General features: G+C 48.2%; 1 protein-coding gene across 1 annotated transcript; it reads right to left on the bottom strand.

The window, feature by feature from the left end:
• Positions 1 to 2,089: 2,089 nt before the first annotated feature.
• On the bottom strand, positions 2,090 to 3,589 carry LOC141740150 (gallinacin-5-like). The gene is made up of 4 exons (XM_074578381.1): positions 3,375 to 3,589; positions 3,155 to 3,233; positions 2,438 to 2,564; positions 2,090 to 2,297 (listed from the first exon to the last, which is right to left on the bottom strand). Exons 2-4 carry the CDS (start codon positions 3,210 to 3,212, stop codon positions 2,201 to 2,203), a joined length of 282 nt encoding a protein of 93 aa, XP_074434482.1. The 5' UTR covers positions 3,213 to 3,233; positions 3,375 to 3,589; the 3' UTR covers positions 2,090 to 2,200.
• Positions 3,590 to 20,073: the final 16,484 nt, after the last annotated feature.

Raw genomic sequence — 20,073 nt, 5'->3', positions numbered from 1 at the left:
AAAGTGTGGCCAGCAGGTCGAGAGAGGTCGTCCTCCCCCTCTACTCTGCCTTGGTGAGGCCTCACCTGGAGTACTGGGTCCAGTTCTGGGCTCCCCAGTTCAAGAAGGACAGGGAACTGCTGGAGAGGGGACAGCAAAGGGCTACCAAGATGATGAGGGGACTGGAACATCTCCCTTATGAAGAAAGGTTGAGGGATTTAGGTCTCTTCAGTCTGGAAAAAAGACGGCTGAGGGGGGACCTTATCAACACTTATAAATACTGAAAGGGTGGGTGTCAGGAGGATGGGGCCAGGCTCTTTTCAGTGGTGCCCAGTGACAGCTCAAGAGGTAATGGGCACAAACTTGAGGACAGGAAGTTCCACCTAAACATGAGGAGGAACTTCTTTCCTTTGAGGGTGGCAGAGCCCTGGCACAGGCTGCCCAGGGAGGTGGTGGAGTCTCCAACTCTGGAGACATTCAAAACCCGCCTGGACGTGTGCCTGTGTAACCTGCTCTAGGTGACCCTGCTCTGGCAGGGGGGTTGGACGGGATGATCTCCAGAGGTCCCTTCCAACCCTATGATTCTATGATTCTATGGAGGAATGGGTCATGAGAAACCGAGAAGCCAGGGATGAAAGGGGCTAAGCTCATGTAAGCAGGCTGATGGTCAATTTGCTTCTCTGGACATGCTTTACATCTGATCACCATAATCTGTCCTATATTCCTAGGGAACTTTATTTCTAATGATTTTCTGTACAAACCATCTGTCTATGGTGTGTCTACATGGCTGTGCAGTCCTCTAGAAAACTTTGCGCTGTAGTACTAGGTATAGGAGAGAGTACCAAGAGCGCTGGTGCCTTGGCCAGAGAGACCAAAGCTGTGGGAGTTGGATCCTGAAGAGATAAAGGGTCTTGAGGTTGGATACATCAGAGACCAGGGATTTGGTGCCACCTACCAGAGAGATGTGCAATGGGAATATGAGCAGCAATCCATAGAAGAAGGAATAGGTATCCGTGGTGGTGTCTTTGTAGGTGTAAGGGTCCTGGGAGCGTCCTCACTCCTGGAGGTGTGGTACCAGGTTCAGGACGAGTCCAGGGCCAGAACAGCCAAGGGCTGCAGATTATGGTGTGGAGAGGGCTTCCAGCCCACTCTGCACAGAGACCATGGCTGGGGCCAGCCCCTGCCCAGGGGAGTTGCTTTGAGCTGGAGATCTTGTGCTGGACCCTACCAGAGCTGTAGCTTGGCCCTGCTGATCTAGACCTGGTCCTTGACCCATGGCTGACTTCCCAGCCTGGCCTTGGTCCGTGCCCATGGAGGTGCCCAATGCCCCAGGCAGTCCCAGTCCCACTGCCCTGCCAGTCCCCATGATGATTGCCCCATGGCAATGCAGTGAACACCATCATGGCCTTCCTGATCTGAGCATCATCAGTCTGCCCCTAAGCTTGCCAGCAATGCTGACCCCCAGCACGGTCCTGGGCTCCTAAGTGACCCCCCTCAGCCAAACCCCAGGTCTTGAACCTCTACATACAGCGCTGACCCCCAACTCAATCCCAAGTTCCTGAGTGGCCCCCTGATCCAGCCACCATCCCCTATTTCCTCAGGGGAAGGATGACTTCCCCTACCCCCCAGCTACCCCTGAACCCTCACAACACCCCCTGGTGCCATGCACCAGAGCTGGGTATGGACCCAAGGCCACCAGAGCACCATGTCCTTTGAAACAGCCCCACAGGGACTCCTGACCAAGTATGAGACCCAATGGGAACTAGCAGGTACCCACTGAAGTTCGGGGGTTCACAGCAGCACCCCCATCCCTGACCCTCAGTGTGCGGGGCAGGGATGTCCTTGCTGAGAGGGGAGGCTGGTGTTGAGGTCCCTGTAGGTCCCACACAAACAATGGTGGGGATGCTGCTGTGGCTCGGGGACAACTTGGAGAGAGGGTAGGTGAGGGCGGAGGGGTGTGTGTTGGTCTGTGCCTACCAGGAATTCACCCCATCTTCTCTGCCCTTCCCCCCACATGGGAAAAAAGAGACGTACACACGCACACACTGCTCCCTGGGAAAAAAACCCACACATCTTGGCAGGAATGCAAACCACCACCTTGTATTGGGGATGTTGGGGTACAGGATTCCCACTGGACCATGGTCTGGCTGCCCGAGGTTGCTGCCGCTCCTGGCAGTGTTTAGTGCCTTCGTGCAGCATCATCCTGACCACACTGCAGGGCTCAGGGTGTTCTCAGAGGGCTGCTCAGAGGTCGGTGCCAGGGACCCAGGAGGCCATCAGGGATACCATCGGCTGCAGGAGAAAACATCTGGCAGTGCCTGTCCCAACCAGGGCAGCAGTGAGGGCTCAGGGCTGTCCCCATGCCCTTAAGCTGCATATTATCCTCTCTTTCTCCATCAGCCTCACCTCCAACCCCAACAGGCAGCAACCCCAGCCCTTCAGGCAGCCCTGAACCTACCTCCGACAGCAGAAGTCTTGCTTGGAGCAAATGCCAATGCGACCGATCCCTGGAGGGCACGAGCCGTGAGAGCAGAAGCCCCCGCGGCGCTCACAGTCCTGGGGTGATCCTCGAGCTCGGGACAGCCCTGCAGAGCATAGAAAGGGGAGACCTCCAGCATGGCCCTGCCGAGATTCTGAGAGCAGACCCTGGTGCTGGCATGGCCAGCATTAGCCCAACCCATGTCTATCCCCTGCCACGAATGCCCAGGCAGGTGTCTGCAGCAGAAATCAGCCATGACGTTTGCGGCACTTGGATGGGAGACTCTCTACCATCCCTCAGTAGCCTCTGGGAGAGGGTCTCCAACACATTTACTGGGTCCCACATGGCACAAAGGAGGATTCAAAGGTGGAAGTAGGATCTGCCTTCCTCCCTCCTCCTCCTCTCCTGCAGGGCTGCTGTGCCCTGTGCTGCTGACTTGGACAGGCAGGGGCCAGGAGGCACAGAGAATCTAGCAAAACCTCATCTGTGGAGTGCAAGAGCTTTGTTACAAGGTCCCAGCTGCAGAATCTGCAGCCAGGAGCCTTTTCTCAAAGTTATGGGGTGTGAGGTACCCCAGGGGAAATGCCACAGCAAACAGGAGAAGTCACATGTGACTCATCATCACAGATGGCAAATCCTCCCTACAAGTAATTGACTAAGGACAAATCCTCCATGTTCCCCCCCACCATTTCTTACCTGCTGCTCCCTGGAGCATCAGGACGAGGAAAGCACAGAGGAGAGGCAGGATCTGCATGGCTGGGAGTCGCCGGCAGCTCTGGGGAGAAGAGAAGGAGGCAGAGATGAATGAGAGGGTCCCTGCCTGCGTGTCATGTAGTATCTGCACAGGGACAGGACTGAGGAGAGGGGACAGCCCATCCAGGAGGAGATGAGACCAGTCACCAGTGGGATGACACACTCAAAAGCCAAGGGGTAGGAGCCTCCCGCAGCTTCTTGCTTCCCGGCGGTGACAGCAGCAGTTTGGTCCCAGACAGCTGGTCTCTCCACGTGGCAAAGTGTCCCTTGGGATCACTGACAGCTCAAAGTTTCCAGCCCAAAAGCTTCTTTTCCTGCTTCTCCCCCTGCCAGAGAAAAAGAAGCATCGCTTTCCCCTTCTGACGCCTCTGAGAAGGATTCCCAGACCTCCAGCCCGGGTTCTTGTGTCATCTTGATTTGCGTAAGGGCCACTCGGCGCTGTGGTTTGCTGGACACGTCTTGGGACACACTGCATCCCTGTTCCTTAGACCTTGGCAAGCAATCGGCTTTTGCAACACAAAGGAGCTCTGTGTTCTTCCCCCCAAGTGAAGCGTGCTCTCTATGCTTCACTTGAAAATAACTGGGGAAGACGCCACACGGGATGACATCTCCGTCCAACTGGCAGTCCCATGAAAGACAGGCTTTAATTGTGACTTTGTTAAGAGTTTGCTGTGTGTAACCCTTTATTGGTTCTCAACATACTGATGGTGCCATCTTTGTATATTTTTTCAGCCTTGTTGAATATTCATCAAGTATATGTATGTGTGTATATATATGTAAAAAACATACTCCTACATAAAGTATATTTGCTGAGTAGTTACATGAATATACCTTTTATCCCAATGCCTCACCATATTTCATTGCTCTTTCCTGCCTCAATTTCTCTCCCCAGTGAGGGAAATTGCACAAAGTACTTTAGGGTCTGACTCTGGGGGGGATCTCTTGGCAGGCAACGCTAATCTGCCATGGTGGTCAGGAGCAGGGAGCTCAAGAGGGCTTCTCATTTCCTCCACCACCCCAAAACTGACCTACTGCATGTGTTGAAGAGCAACACTGCAAAGAGGTAGTTAATTGCCGCCTTAACGAAGCTTGACCACCAGATGCAGCTGCTCCCAGTTCTGGTGCCACAAGAGGTCAGCAGACAAAAAAAATCTGGGCCAAGGCCTTTTCCCTTTTTCCAGCTATAGCTGTAGGATCAGCATGCCACCAGGACAAGTGACAGTCCTTGCCTGTCTGGAGAGAGCTGTGCTTCATGCCTGAGTTTTGGGTTGCCTCTTCTGATGTTTGGAAGAGTACTCATGATCCTCCCGGCTACCAGGGGCTGGGGATTTCAGCAGTGGAGATCAGCAGCTGGGTTTTTCCTTCTCCCACCTTGTCAAGATGCCAACTGCCTATATAATCCAGTCACTGCAGAAATGGTGGGAGACAGCTGCTGCATGTTTGGAAGAAGCAGAGGAGCCATGGACCCAGCAGGTTGGTCCAGGACTTTGCCAGGAGACAGATGTCCTCTTGCAGTGACCCACCTGTGACACAAGGTTGGGAGCCGTGGAGGGTGCAGGAGGAGCCTACCAGCCTTTGCTCTTCCGAAGTACCATCCTGCTTAGCAGAGCAGCTTGCCAATGCCGGCTGCTGTGTGCAAGGGGATGGAGGTGACACAGCTGAAACAAGAGCACTTGTCAACACATACCAGGGGAAGGACTCAGCTGGCCACATGAGGATTTTTGCACTGATGAAGCAGTTGGGCTGCACTCTTCACCTCCCACTCCTTCCATAGCAGATGGAGCACAAGTCACGTCATCTTCATGGTGATGTCCCAAATAGGTCTGGCAAATCCCACTTAAAAAACTCCAGTTTCTCTGCCATAGTCTATAAAAGGAACTTAGCATGACCAACTCTTATACAGATGTCATTGTCGTCTAATGTTAAGTACAGATGAAACCACCCCAAATGACAGTGGCTGCTCTGTACAGACTTCCCATCTATTCACCATCCCTCCTGAAATGAGAAAACTGCTAATTCAGCAGCCTGCTTCTAAGAAAATGTTATTTCTGTGTACTGAGATTACAAGAAAGACACTGAAAGTTAGTCACCTCCCATGATATTTCGGACTCGTGCAAACAAACACTAAACCAGCCGGTTCCTGAGGCCAGCCACCTCAGTCTTAATCCTGGGAGTTGCATCCAAGCTGTTTATGGGGACTGGTACACACCCAAGCCCTCCCTGAACACTGAGGTCAGGCTGAGCTCACAACTCCACATCCTGGTCCACGTTCATCACCTCTAGATGGATGTGAGTCCACACCAAGCAGCTGTGACCAAGCAAAAATACCATGGAAAAGAGAGACCCAGAAAGTGCTGCCTGCACTTCTGTGCCTCCAGTGAGGTGCTGGGAGCATCTGTCTTCTCCAGTGAAGCTTCACATGCAGAGGGCTGCTGGGGCACTGGAGTGCGCAGATTTCCTATTCTTCATGCCTCTGTGCCATGAAAAAAAGTCCTCTCTCAGACCTGAGCAGATAAAGAGGAGTAGTGCTAAAAGAGTGACAGCAGCACCGTTGGGGGATGTAGTACAGTCCTGGTGGCACAAACTGTGATTTTGCATGACCAGCCATTCCACCAAGGGCTTGACGTGTATTTGAAATAAGCTTTAGGTGCTGCCCACCCTTGCATTTAGCGTGGGAGGTCCCACTCCACCAGCTCTGCTGCTATCTGTCTAGTATTTTCTATTCCATCCTCGGCAGCATCCCTACCTCCTGGGAAAAGCTGTGAGATGAATTCAAACACACCCAGAATGCTGGGGAGGTGGAACTGGGGTAAGAAGCGGGGGGGGACGTGCAGCACCCATCCAACGGAGTGAGGTTTCAGCCTGTTTTTCACTCTAAGTTGGCTCTCGAAGCCATTCCCCAGTGCTAAATGCAAGGGCAGCTATTTGTGGCAATGAGTTAAAAAAGCTTGATGATACAGTACTCTGCGTGATGCTGGCTACAGATACTGCACCATCACCAGAGCTGAATCTAAAATAACAAGGGCTGAACCCTCTCTGCAAAGTCCTCGGTCCTTGAGCAAAACATCTTGTGCCATTCCAGCTTGTGAAAGAATCACTCACCTACTGCAGATTGTGCAAAACTTCTTAGGACATAAACTGTAAATTGCTGGTTTGGTTCCATTTGGCAACTTCCTCAGGTTTCCATCCAGGGGAATCCCTGCGAGGTGGCCGTTGGCCCAGTTTCCTGCCCTTCACAAGGGTGTGGTTTCAATGGTGGCAGAGTCATTTGGGGAAACATCTGCTTTGAAGGGAGGCCAAAGGCTCTGCAACAAATGGCGAGCTCGGGGCTTTGAGCCAGACCTTTGCATGTAGGTGCACGTGTTGGTTGTTTCCCTTAAAAAGGCAACCATTACTGCTCCTGCATCTGCTGAGCATCTACGAGTGCTGCCCTTCACACAGGCCATGTTTGTTATTAAATTCCCTCTGCTTGGAGAAGGGAGGCTACATCCATATTGCTGTTTTGAAAAGGTCCTTGCCTTGTGCTTAGCCCTGGAGTTATTCTTGCACAGGGCTCATTGGCCTGGGCTCAGTCCCTGGTAAACTGGGCAGGACTCATAAAATCATAGAATGGTTTAGGTGGGAAGTGACCTTAAAGATCATCTAGTTCCAACCCCCTGCCCTGGGCAGGGACACCTCCCACCAGACCAGGTTGCTCCAAGCCCCGTCCAACCTGGCCTTGAACCCCTCCAGGGATGGGGCAGCCACAGCTTCTCTGGGCAACCTGGGACAGGAGCTCACCCCCCTCACACCAAAGAATTTCTTCCTCATATCACATCTAAATCTTCCCTTTTTCTGTTTAAAACTCCCCCTCATCCTATCACTCCATCCCCTGATCACGAGTCCCTCCCCAGCTTTCCTGGAGACCCTTGAGGGACTAGAAGGGGCTCAAAGGTTTCCCCAGAGCCTTCTCTTCTCCAGGCTGAACCCCCCCAGCTCTCTCAGCCTGTCCTCCCAGCAGAGGGGCTCCAGCCCTCCCAGCATCTCCGGGGCTTCCTCTGGCCCCACTCCAACAAGGGACAGCATGAGCACAGGGTGGTTGTGGACAGGCTGAGGTTGTCCTGCTTTGGAGGCTGAGTTTGGCTGCACATTCAGGAACTCTGCCCAGCTACCTGGTCTCAGGGCAGAAAACTATCTACTGCCTGCAGGCACCAAGTGCTAATCTGAAGGGTGATTCGTCTGCACAAGGAAGCTCCTGACCATTCAAGAGACAGGAGCTCACTGAGCAACCTGCACGTTCTCAGTTCTCTATCAGGGTTCAGGGCAGGACAGGAGAACACTCTTGCAAGAGGACTGATTAAAGTAGCAGGAGTTTTGGCCTTTCATACATGCTGACATTGTCTCAAGAAATTATGTAGGTCTAACTCCTATCTCCTGATTTGCTACTGCAGCTGATAAGAATTTTGCAGATTAACTCCAAATTTATGTCAGCCAAAACAACTAAAAGTAAAACCAGGTTTCAAATCTTAAAAGGGGGTCAATCTGCCTCCTTTTGTTCTTCTCAGTGTATCCTTCTTATTTCCCATAACAAACCAGGAGGCTGTTCCCAGGTCTGGGAACTCTAGACCAGGAGGTGGGAAAGTTTTCAGAGCAGAGGTGCTATGAAGAATCACACCAGAGAGGAATTTCATACTCCCTATGGAAAAAGTGACTGACCCCAGCTTTGGTCATGGGAGAAGATTCCTAGCAAGCATGGGTGGAGAACATGCCAGCGCTCATTCGACCAGCAGCCCAGGAGGGGAAAATATTTTGGTGAACTAAGCATTCCTGGTAGGTTTAACTCGATTTCAGAATTCTTGTTCAAACTTCTAAAGGGAAATAACACTTCTAGAGAGAAGAATGACACTACCACACACAGCAGTCATACAACCTCCCCAGATCTTGCATTTATTGAAAGAAGAATGACAAATCTTTGATGACTGGTACAACGGTTCTCTGAATCCAATGACGTGAGAAGCCACCATCCCCAGATCCCTGGAGATCCTGTGTAATTAGCCACTCTACAACCTACACAAAGGAAAGAATATTTCAGGGTTTTCAGGCTTATGTTGATGGGGAAAATCCACACACACAGAACTTTACCGAAAATTTAGAAAGTCTTCTTTGCCCTGATTGAATCATAAACTTACCATTTACAGCAAGAATAACCTGAACGGCACACCCCCAGATAAGCGTTGCCATGAGGGCACATCCCAGGGATGCAAAAAGTCCCACGATACCCACATCTCAAAAAAGGTCTTCGAGGTCGTGCAAAGCCTGTGCCTTAAAAGAAAAACAAACAAATAAACAAACAAACAAACAAAAAATGCAGGAGAGAGTTGTTTCTGTTGTTTCTGGCAGGGTTTTGCATTTTTCTACATTCCTGGTCGCTGACACCATGTCATACCGGTGCCTGAAGTCATGAAGGTCCTAATGCAACCCTCAGGGAGGATGTCTACAGGCAGAACAGTCAAGCAAATGCTCTAATCCTTTCTTCAGATGTAAGAACTCCGTCTCCAAGCCCAGGACTCCCTTAGGAACTTGGATTTCAGGGACAGGCACCAGAGACCTGGTTATGTGGACACTTCACAGCTCCTAAAGTCTTGCAGGTCACAATTAAGGAGAGATGCACCAGCTCAGCTGAGGGGCTGCCACTTCCAGAAGCAGAAAGATGAGGATTTCTGTGCATCTGGATTTCCATAGATTTGGCCTATTTCTCTCCGTATAAATTCCACCCAGGCCTCAAAACAGGTCCTGGTGTCTAGCAGTCCATATAGATGGCCATCATACATGGATAAACTCAAAAATGCATGCAGAACGACCACTTCCATGCTAGGAAATACAGCACTCCAGGCATTGCCCTTTGGGTCTGAGGCCAGGCAGCGTGGCATTGCTCTTAACCACATGGATAAACTTTCTTACCCATGAAAATAACATATCCACATACAAACTGCCTTTTGGGAATGGCCACCACCTTGTGTTATTCCCAGAACAGTTTTTATCCATGAAAGTGCTAGTTGTCAGGGGTCAAAATTACCTTAGGGAGGAGACTACCAATTAGGCAGCATGTTGCCTGTCCCTGTTTGGTTGATTTGGATGTAGCCTGGGAGGCTGATGCGTTCTGGATGCACCTGATTGACTCCACATGAACCAGTTAACTCCAGTTTCACAGGTTGCCCACGCAACAGCACTAAGCCCAGAGTATCCAGAAAGTGGAGAGCTTATTTCAGCAAACAGACCATGAATATTACGCGTGTAGAGGAGATCCACTGCATCCCTGGTGTGTTAGATTCGCAGCGCATGAGTTTTGTGGTGCATTCACACACAGCAGTACCCAGAAAATCCCAGGCATCAGTTAAAGGAACATTGGGAAGGCTGAATAAAGCACTTCTGGTCCCAAACTATCTGTGGGACATTGCAGAGATGATTGTGAGCAGCCTCAGCTCTCAGAAACACTTTCTTCCAGATAAATTTTTTGCTTTACCATACCCAGAAGATAGGTCTTATGGAAAACAGCCCAAATGTCCACCGTGCATATATTAAATAAGGACATGAAGCAACTATTCTGGTCTAGACCAAAGGAACGCTTTGCCCAGTGTCTTTTCTATGAGAACAGCTATAAATAGAGGGCCGGGTAAGAATAAGATCAGGCAAGTATATATGACAGTTCTTTCATGGTTCTGGTCTTCTGCAATTCATCACAGTCTTTTTCCATCCTTACTCCCCAGAGGGCACTTCCCGTCCTATTCCCACAGAGATCAACCTCAAACATCCCCTGGCACTTGTTTGTGCAAACAGTGCCCTGCACTGTACTTGTGCAGTTTTCAGGGGTGGTGTTTAAACACGGTCCCTTTTGCTGGACAATAAGGTGGATTTTGAGTTCCAGACCCCCTTGCATCCCCTCAACAGGCACAGCCTTACACTTATCATTTATGGTTGCACTGGTTTCTCCACTGAGCAGAAGCTACCAGCAAGCATTTCAATTTTAACTCATGATCTTCTGCCTCCCCACCCCAGAAAAAGGTCCTGAAGCAAAGGATTTTTGGAGAGCAGAGAGACAGATTGCTTTTTTTCTGTGTGGCTTAAGACTCTTTGATTATGAGTGGTTTGTTGTAGGGTGACCCAGAGACAATGTAAGTGATTTAAGTACAAGAGTTGGCAAGCTTTAATGGGGAAAATGCTGGTGCTGAATGGTATTTTGGGCTTGCTCTTAGTGCTTTCAACTTAGACTGGTTTTTCAGAGGGGTGGCAAATGCTCTGAATTGATGATTGGAACGTTTACATGCTAATTTCATGTATCATCAGTAACCTGCCACCAAGTTTTGGTGATGTATGCGAAGTTTCTTTGCCAGAAGCAGCTTGGCCGCTTCCCAAAGGAGATAGGAGACCTTTATAAGACACCAGTCTCTCCTTCTCTATAGCCCCTCATCTTCATTTACACCTTACCTGCAGCTCCGTGAAATATCACCAAGAGGAGAGCAAAGAGAAAGCAAAAGATTTTCATGGCAGAGGGTGGATTGGGAACTCCCGTCACTACAGAGAAAGAAGACCAAGACATTAGTGAGGGGGTTGTCCCTCCACAGTCCCAGTGGGCTGAGAAGTGACATACAGAAATGTTCTTCAAGACCAAGTGTTATTTACAAGAGTTATTATGCACTTTCTCTTTAATAATGTCTATTGTCCTGAGGGTTCCCTGGAGCGTACATAAGATTGTGTCACAGCATGAAACTTCTGGCAGAAAATCCCCTTTTAATTACCATGTTAATTAACCACACATTTATCCTAGATCAGTTGATCCTTTGTAATACATTGCAATAAAATTGATTTGACTTATGGAAGATAAAGCTGTTAATTCAGTAAGAAAAATAAGACAATTTTTACTATATTTATACAAAAAAACAACCCAATGTGCATTATCAAACTTTTCTAATAAAAAAAAAGGCATAAAAAGCTCCTTCACCATTAAAATCCAGCTTCTCTCCATTCTTGCTTAGAGGCTGTTGCATTTCTTTCACCTCAAGAATTACATGATTTCCAAGATAAATTTCTGTGTGTTTGCATTTCCTCTCAGCTCTCTTCCCTCAGCCAACAAAAACTCTTCTCCCTTATTGATATTTGAAATCTCTAGAAATGACCCTTTGTAGACCAGAGTCACTGCACAGTTAGGGCTGTAACAGTGAAATACATGAAAAATATAAAGTCTCCAGCCCATTTAAGAAGGACAGAACTTCTTTAGAGAGGATGAATAATGAGAAGATTTCAGTCATTACCAGGTAAGAGGAAGCTCTAGGTTGGAACAGTCCTTGGATCTGTGTCAGCCGTTCAGATGCATTAAGATGAAAGAGCAGAGCTTGGTTTTATACTGTTTCTGGAGGGTGGTGAAGGACGCTTGGTCTTCACAGCCTTCTGTTGGCGAATCAGACAGTCCCCACAGCTTTGGAGAGCGTTGGGGAGGTCCTATGAATCCTCTTCGTTACCATCCTCCTATAAGGAACTGAGGTATCGCTTTCAAAATATTGCAGCATCGCTTTGGGAAATGTGCTGAGCTGCAAGCAAACCGCCTTGGGACACCTCCATTTGTGCAACGTGTTCGGCCACAGCAGCTCGATCAACGTTTCTGTGTCATATGTCCTGTGCTTGCCTGCTGAGGCTTGGTGGCAGTCACTCTACACCGCGATAAAAAAAGCTATACAGGCTGCTGTGCTCATGGATGGTCATTCTGTGCAGATCATTTGGAAGCTGATGCTATGTGATGGGATCCCTCAGGGAATCACAAGCACAAGAAGGACATGGACCTATGTGAGAAGGTCCAGAGGAGGCCATGAAGATGATCAGAGGGCTGGAGCCCCTCTGCTGGGAGGACAGGCTGAGAGAGCTGGGGGGGTTCAGCCTGCAGAAGAGAAGGCTTCGGGGAGACCTTCCAGCCCCTTCCAGTGCCTAAAGGGGCTCCAGGAAAGCTGGGGAGGGACTCTGGAGCAGGGAGGGGAGCCACGGGATGAGGGCGAATGGTTTTAAAATGAAAAAGTGGAGATTTAGATGAGATATTAGGAAGAAATTTTTCACTCTGAGGGAGGTGAGACGGTGTCCCAGGTTGCCCAGAGAAGCTGTGGCTGCCCCATCCCTGGAGGGGTTCAAGGCCAGGTTGGTCGGGGCTTTGAGCAACCTGGTCTAGTGGGAGGTGTCCCTGCCCAGGGCAGGGGGTTGGAACTAGGTGATATTTAAGGTTCCTTCCAACCTAAAGCCTTCTATGATTCTATGATTCTATGAAATGGTACACAGTGGGGTCTGGTGGGATTTACCCAGCAGATGCCCACTCAGATGCCCACAGAGCAGGTACTTTACAAAGCCGTGACCCTCTTTCACAACTTTGAGTCCCTGTGGCATGGAAGAAAATCATAAACCTGACGCTGTCTTGAAGCTGTTCGGTTCGGGTAGGCTTCATGGTTGGCACGAGCAGCACTAGTTGCTGTTACTCAATTTAACTGCTCTTTGAGTACATTTGCTACCTGATGGTCATATCTCTGCTAGGGAGCTAACCCGCACCAGGTTTATCTCCAGGCCAAAAGGCAGAGTCTAGCCATGTCCGTACCATTAAACTCAGCCTCCAGCATGGATTGGCTTCACCTAAATTGCCTGCTGGGAATGGTCCCTGGTTTCCGCCAGCTTTGAGACTGCATCCGGAAACTGCAGGGAGAGCGCAAGAGCCGAGATTGTGCCGGGGCAGCTCTACAGTTAAATTATGGAAAGGTACGGAGCCTTGCCTTTGCTCTTGTAACTTGAAACAAAAAGAGAAGAAAAAAGTAGATTTTAATATAATGCCATCCAGTCATTTGAGGGATATGCAATGATTTCTTGCTCTAGGTATTAGTTTTGCCTTTTGCAGCAATGCGCTTCGGGTTTTGATGAGGGGAGTCATGTGTATCTGAGTGTTATTAATAAACCAGACATTTATTTTTTTGACCAAATAAATCCCAGCAGGAATTTCTCTTTAAATGCCCACAACTCTCTAGTGGGGAAGCACCTTCTCCATCTGTTTTCAGAGGTTTGGTATTCATTCCTTTAAAAATGTGAAAAATATGTCACCATAAAAAGAAAAATAATCATCAGCTGGAATTAGGTTAAAAAGAACTGCATTAAATGGGAAGTTAGTGCTTCTTTGGAAATTCAGAAGGAGGATTGATGAGCTGTCATTAATATTACCTTATTTCTGCTGTTGGGAGGGGAAGTTTGGAGAGTTCTCTCTGTTTTGATTAAGAACAAGAAAAAAGGTCTGCAAGGGGGAATGGCAGGGAAAAAAGTGAAGGAGTAAAACAGAAATCTAATAGTTATGAGTAAAAAAGAAAAAAAAAAAGAAAAGATGGTTTGGTTATTTTTAAACTTTTGCACTAAAAAATTTTTAGCGCTACCTGCACTGTATGTAAGACTTTTTTAGCCACACCTATTTATGAAAATCATTACTGGAACCACCCCAGCAATGGGATATTTTAAATCTCTTTTTCATTTTCCCTTACTCTGTTTTTTCAGGGACCTTCCTCTTTGGAATGAGCCCTGGCCAGCTTGGACAAGAAACCGATGCTGGGTGAAGCTGTCAGACATGGGCAGGAGTTTGCATTTATTCCTCTGTAGCTTGTGCAGTGTCTCTCAAGGAGACACTGGAGAAACAACTGCTGTCTTCCATATTTCAAGGATTATGCATAAAGACTGTCATGTGCTTGGATGCTCCAAATACCATACACCTGGAAAGGAACTGCAAGGCTTTTCCAGCTTTTCTCAATTAATTTGAGGGGTCAGACAATGCTGCTTATCATCTGTGCTTGAGCAGGGTGGTATCACCAGGCTGGGACAGAGGGGCAAAAGACAAAGAAAGGCAGTTTTGGGTGTCTCACAGGACCCCAAAGTGTGTGCCTGACATGGTGGTGCAAAAGCATCTTCTATGCTTTGTGATGCCCCGTAGGCTGAGCTTGGCCACAAGCTCAGGGGCAGATATATAAGTTGTGCAAGCCTTCGTTAGAGTAGATGATAAGTTCATCCCTTCTGTCTTACAGCACAGTCTCCTGGACACCTGCCATATTGCCAGAGTTGAGGAGAAAGCAATCTCTGCCTCGACAAAACTGTGGCAGGTTTTTCAGTGTCCCTCTCGGGTAGAAAAGAGGGGAAAGCCTCCTTCTGCCTGAATTTTCAGGTGTCGAGCAGGATTAGACCCTGGGACCTTTTGGCAATGGGCTATGAAGAAGAAGGTGGCTGGAAGATCCCCACTGTTTCTTTTGGTGAGTCTTTCCATGATCAGCCATGGCTGGATTTTGACCTTCATGATGTCAGTATTTGGTGCAATGATTTCAGCAGAGTTTCTTCTGATTTACACCTCTCAGCACAGTGAGGAGCAGAGTATGATCTTAAAATGCAGAAGACATTGCTCTGGTTACGTTTGCCATTTTAGCTTCAATGTATTTACTCCTGATCTCTCTGCAGAGGTTTTTACAGACCTCAGGGTTAACCTAGTTGTGGTTGAAACTTTCTTCACTGCCTGCCCTGAGCTCACTGCAGTTTCTGCACCTCCAAGAGCATGAAGCAGTAACTTAGGTCTTGTGAGTGATGAGTCTATCAACTCTCAGGTGTCATTGTTGGCAAAACAGGGACTTACTGGGATCACAGCTCTGCAAAGCAAAGCCATGTGATGAGAGGTGCTCCAGAGAGCATCTGAATTAATTAAATAGTTAATGATTTGAGTATGGAAAGGATTTCAGCCTCTCAACCAAAGCCAAAGCCCATGGAGGCTTGCATCGATGGACACCCAACCCATAAAAGTTGGGAAACACTCACCAGGGTGTTTCCCAGAGGCTTCTCCATGAGAAAGCTCTCAGCAGCTGAAGTCCCTGCTGCCACCTTTGTACGGGAATTGCCATCAAGCAGGACAGGCCACGGGCTTTTCCAAGGGCTACGCATTTTGATTTGCAGCTCATAACTGAGGAGAAAAATGGTTTACAGATTCATTGCTTGCAATCAAACACCGCAGTCAGCAGGATATTGCTTCTGGCCTGGCTCCAGACACCGCTCACTGTCCCTTGCCTGTCTCTGGATGCTGGTTTTCCTTCTTTGCAAATCTTTTCTATGCCTTCTCTGTGCTTCTCTTTGCCTTCTCTTCCCTGTTGTTCAGGGGAAACACGTGAGCCTGGGTGTTATCTGTGGGCAAGTCATAGAATCATAGAATCATTTAGGTTGGAAAAGACCCTTGGGATCATTGAGTCCAACCATCATCTCCACTCTACAAAGTTCTCCCTTACACCATATCCCTTAACACTACATCTAAATGAGTCTTAAACACATTCAGAGATGGTGACTCCACCACCTCCCTGGGCAGCCTATTCCAGTGTCTCACCACTCTTTCTGGGAAGAAGTTTTTCCTAATGTCCTTGAACCCATTCCCTCTTGTTCTATCGCTAATTACCTGTGAGAAGAGACCAGCACCAACCTCTCCTCAATGTCCTTTCAAGTAGTTGTAGAGAGTGATGAGGTCTCCCCTCAGCCTCCTCTTCCTCAAACTAAACAGTGCCAGCTCCTTCAATTGCTCCTTATAAGATTTATTCTCCAGGCCCTTCACCAGCTTCGTTGCCCTCCTCTGCCCTCGCTCCAGCACCTTGAGATCTCTCTCATATTGAGGTGCCCAGAACTGGACGCAATACTCAAGGGGTGGCCTCACCAGTGCTGAGTACAGGGGGACAATCACCCCCCTCCTTCTGCTGGTCACACTATTTCTAATACAAGCCAGGACGCCATTGGCTTTCTTAAGTCCTCCCCTTTTGCCCCAGCATCTGTAACTGCAAAAGCAGGGATGTTGCAAGGGGCATCCTCGCCCGTCCTTTCAATACCCATGTAAGGACCTGCTGTCCAGGAATTTGCCTAATCCTTTTTGGGCCTGCTGGCATTTTCTGCCTCCACAGCCTCCTGTGCCAGTGTGACTGTGTGCTCTCCCCTTTTCCCCCTTTCCCCCCTGCCCCCAGCTCCTGCTCAAGCCACAACCATCAGTGGGAGTTGTTATGAGTTGCACTTGAACTTTGGGGGATGGCTGGCAACACAGTCGAAACACTGTCTGGAGTGGGGACCCAGATATTTTGTTCCCATGCGAATACGACTATAGGTCTATTATCTTGCTCTATGAATAGTGGACAGCCCAAGAGCCCTTTGAGCTCTCCTGCACGGCAGCGGGCTGCACGCCAGCATCTCCCCATCAGTGGGGACACTCACTTAAGGTTCTACTCCTTGAGGCTGAGAGATTCCTTGCTGCAACAGATTCTCGGTAAGTGGTTAATAGCACGCTAAACTTTGAAATCTTAGCTAAGTGATGTAAAGGATGGATTGTGCATGTATAATCCTTTAGACATAAACCATTGACCAAGTCTAGGACTAGGATTGGATCCAGCTGCACCTAGATTCCCCTCTGAGAAGGAGTTTAGAAAGAAAGGGGGTCCTTTCTGAACATCATGACTCAACGGGAGGGTCTCCCTGACAGCTCTGTTTGACCCTAGCCTCTATGCAGTAAATAATCAAGTGTACCTTTCCACCAAATCTCATAAAATACTGTCACGTTCACTACTAACTTTGTTAAATCACTGTTTTATATTAATAAATATTTCACTACTTCTCTCTTACGAGTGAAGTTAATCACTCCGCCTGCGACGGCCAGCAATGTCCAGAAACGCACTGCCCATGCTCGGCAATTTCATTTTTATTATAGGCTTTACTATCCTGCCATAGACAGAAGAGTGTGATGAGCTACAGCATACCACCCCTAAGAGCCCTCCTACTTCTTTCTCACCAAGAACTCCCCCAACGGCTTCCCGCTTTCCATGCAGTTACTGGTATTTCTACTATCAGCTCAGGTTGTCTGTTGCAAAGGTATCTTCACTTTCCTTTTTAGCCCTCTTTCCTACCTGAATCTGCCCTGCCACGTTTTATGGGAGTTGCCGTTCTCCTCTGTCAGCCGTTTGTTTACCACTGAGCTCTTCCCTTCGAGAGCCTCCCTTGACTTGCCCTTCATGCCCTGCGGGGATTTTTCTTAGACCTCTCTGTTTTCTTTCCCAGTCAAAGCAAATATTTTGTTGAGGTTTCTAGCACAGCCTTTTTAACATCTTTCAGGCTGCCTGCAGTCTTCTCGCTCCTCTGGACTGCTGCTGCTGGTGCTTTTCTTTCCGCATTTTTGCTTTTTTTGAAATTAAACATTCACATGTTGATTGTATTTAAAGGGGGCCTGCAGAAAAGGTGGAGAGGGACTCTTTATCAGGGACCGTAGCAATAAGACAAGGGGTCACAGTTTTAAACTGAAAGAGGGGAGATTTAGATGAGGTATTAGGAAGAAATTCTTTGGTGTGAGGGTGGTGAGCCCCTGGCCCAGGTTGCCCAGAGCAACTGTGGCTGCCCCATCCCTGGAGGGGTTCAAGGCCAGGTTGGATGGGGCTTGGAGCAACCTGGTCTGGTGGGAGGTGTCCCTGCCCAGGGCAGGGGGTTGGAACTGGATGATCTTTAAGATGCCTTCCAACCCAAACCATTCTATGCTTCTATTTGGTCTCACAACATGGTTAAGCCTAATTGTACTGTTATCACTTTTACAGAGCAGCTCTTTCACAAACAACTTTTGAGTTAGGTCCTTCGCACTACTCACAGCCAAATCCAGGAAGGCAACTCTTCTGGTGGGTGCCAGGATTAGATGTTCTAAGAATCACCCTTTTACTGCAACAAAAATTTGAGCTCTGCATCTCCTAATATCACCCACCATCATCCCTCACAACCACTCTGCTGCATCACCTCAAGCAGGTGAATGATCTGCAAAAGAGGTGACCTGAGTCCATCAGGGAGGGACTGTTGTTTAAACCCTTCTCTGAGGTGTTGAGAAATATTTGCAGCTAGCGTGGGTAGCAAAATATGGGTTGAAACTGGTGCACACAGATAGCTCACTCAACACATGAGGGCCAGATTCATCCATCCAACATCATCTGTAGGCAAGCCAAGACTCCCTTTGCCTTCGCTACCTCCTCTCCTACCCACGGGGGCTATGCTAGTTGGGGAACATGGTTGTGCAGGTGGTTTTGATGTTTCTCATTGTTCCTGTCCACTGCATGAGTAAAGCACGGGCTGTCCGGCTCCCCAGCCTTGTTGGCCTTCTCTGAGCCTCAGATTGTGAACCCCCTTCAAAAATGGAAGGCATTTCCAGCTCAGTATAGCCCCAACTCTTACATTAGACATCTTTCCCATGGAGTGAATCTTCCCAAGTTCGGTGAAGAAGAGGTGTTTCCATGCCTGACCCACTATAGCCATGACATGGCTATTCAGATTTCTGGGATGTGGTGGTCAGCAATCGTGTTCTACACCAAAGGATCAATTGTCCACAGTTGCTGTCCATGATTAAGAACAATTTCGCATGCTATTTCATTAATGATGCCTGCATTTTTTTTTTCAAAGGGGATAAACAATTTAGGAGATCAGAGCACAATTCCTGGGATCTTTCTCCTGCTCCTGGCTGTGAGTGACCAGAAGGCAACGTCTTTGCTAACACTTCCTTGTTCTGTGCCCCAGTTTCTTCATCAGTGCTACGTGAGTAGCGAACTTTGCATCCTCTGCAAAGCTCTTGATTTCCTAATTGCAATGATTATATGAGTGAGGAGTCTCACTAATTATTCCTGAAAGCCAGCCCTCTGCAGAGTCACTGCAACTTTTTGGCATACCACCAAATATCTGCTTTTTGCTATTATTGTTTCTGATTCCTGAACTAAAAGGGTTAAAATTAATCCTGGATGGAAGAATGTGGCTTAATTACAACAGCAGGTACCTTCTGTTTGCTTGGCTACCTCTTACGGGTAGTGCAAGACTCAGTTCATGACTACAAAAGGCTTCCAAATCGCTAGATGGAAGGAGTGATTAAGGTTCAAATAGCACCATTTGCTTGGAGAGCTTGATTATTATTAATGATTTTTTTTTCTTTGGCCGTGGCAACACGCTGTGCAATAATGTCAGCTGCAGGAGTAGCCATTCCTGGAGAAGCTGCTACACCAAAAGCAGCACAGATGTCTCATGAGATTTTTTTTAATCCACCTTCCTGGGCTGAACAAATCTGAGCTCCCTGACTGTGGACGTAATCAAACCTCCTCTTGCGTTGGGCTTGGGTAGGAGATGATCTAGAAAACCTTTCCCAGGTTTTGGAGGTGCCTGCCGATGAGAAGTGGCTGGATGGAAGATCCACAGGACCTAGGCCCTAGTACTCAGAAACTGGAGGGATCAAAACACTCCTCCCCAATAAACTGTTTAAAGGGCTTTTTGTTATTACTCATGCTTTATTAGATATTTACACATCTCAAAGAATTTGCAAACCACAGTCTCTTTAGACACAGCGAATGTGTTTTGGGGGAGAGAAAAACTACACAGATCACGTCAGTTCTGGAAGGCTGAGATTTTTTGCAGAGCCTGCAAAAGAGCAGCAGAACATCCCTGAAGACTTCGGTTTCCGGCCCTTGTTGTATCATGATAGAGGTCAAATGAGAGTTGACCTCCCCTCTAGAACCAGATCTGAATCAGCCAGATGTCCTCTGAGAAGCTGGACAGATGACCGAGCCAGGACAGCATCTTCTGAGGATACGGGATGGGAAAGGCGGAAGATAAAAGACCTTCTCTTGAGATGGTTACAAGGGGATATTGGAAATAAATAGTCTTATGGAAGAGAAAAGGGGTCCTACAGAGAAGGTGAGAAAACGAGGGTTATATTTCACATTTATCCATCTATTCAGGAAAGAGAGCCATTCTGCACGGAGAAGGTGGACACGTTAACAGACGTTAACCAAGATATTTCTAAATATTAC

The sequence above is a fragment of the Larus michahellis genome, chromosome 3 (genome assembly GCF_964199755.1).
Source record: "Larus michahellis chromosome 3, bLarMic1.1, whole genome shotgun sequence".
In the NCBI taxonomy this organism is placed as follows: domain Eukaryota; kingdom Metazoa; phylum Chordata; class Aves; order Charadriiformes; family Laridae; genus Larus; species Larus michahellis.
Note: the sequence above shows the minus strand (reverse complement) of the source record. Positions and strands in the feature narration are given on the sequence as shown.

What these genes read in the sequence shown, in the direction of transcription:
- LOC141740150 (XM_074578381.1), bottom strand. Translation starts at nt 3,212, where the DNA reads ATGCAGATCCTGCCTCTCCTCTGTGCTTTCCTCGTCCTGATGCTCCAG. An exon ending in GATGCTCCAGGGAGCAGCAG is followed by an intron (nt 2,565 to 3,154) that starts GTAAGAAATGGT and finishes TATGCTCTGCAG; the next exon opens with GGCTGTCCCGAGCTCGAGGA. An exon ending in CAAGACTTCTGCTGTCGGAG is followed by an intron (nt 2,298 to 2,437) that starts GTAGGTTCAGGG and finishes TGGTTGGGACAG; the next exon opens with GCACTGCCAGATGTTTTCTC.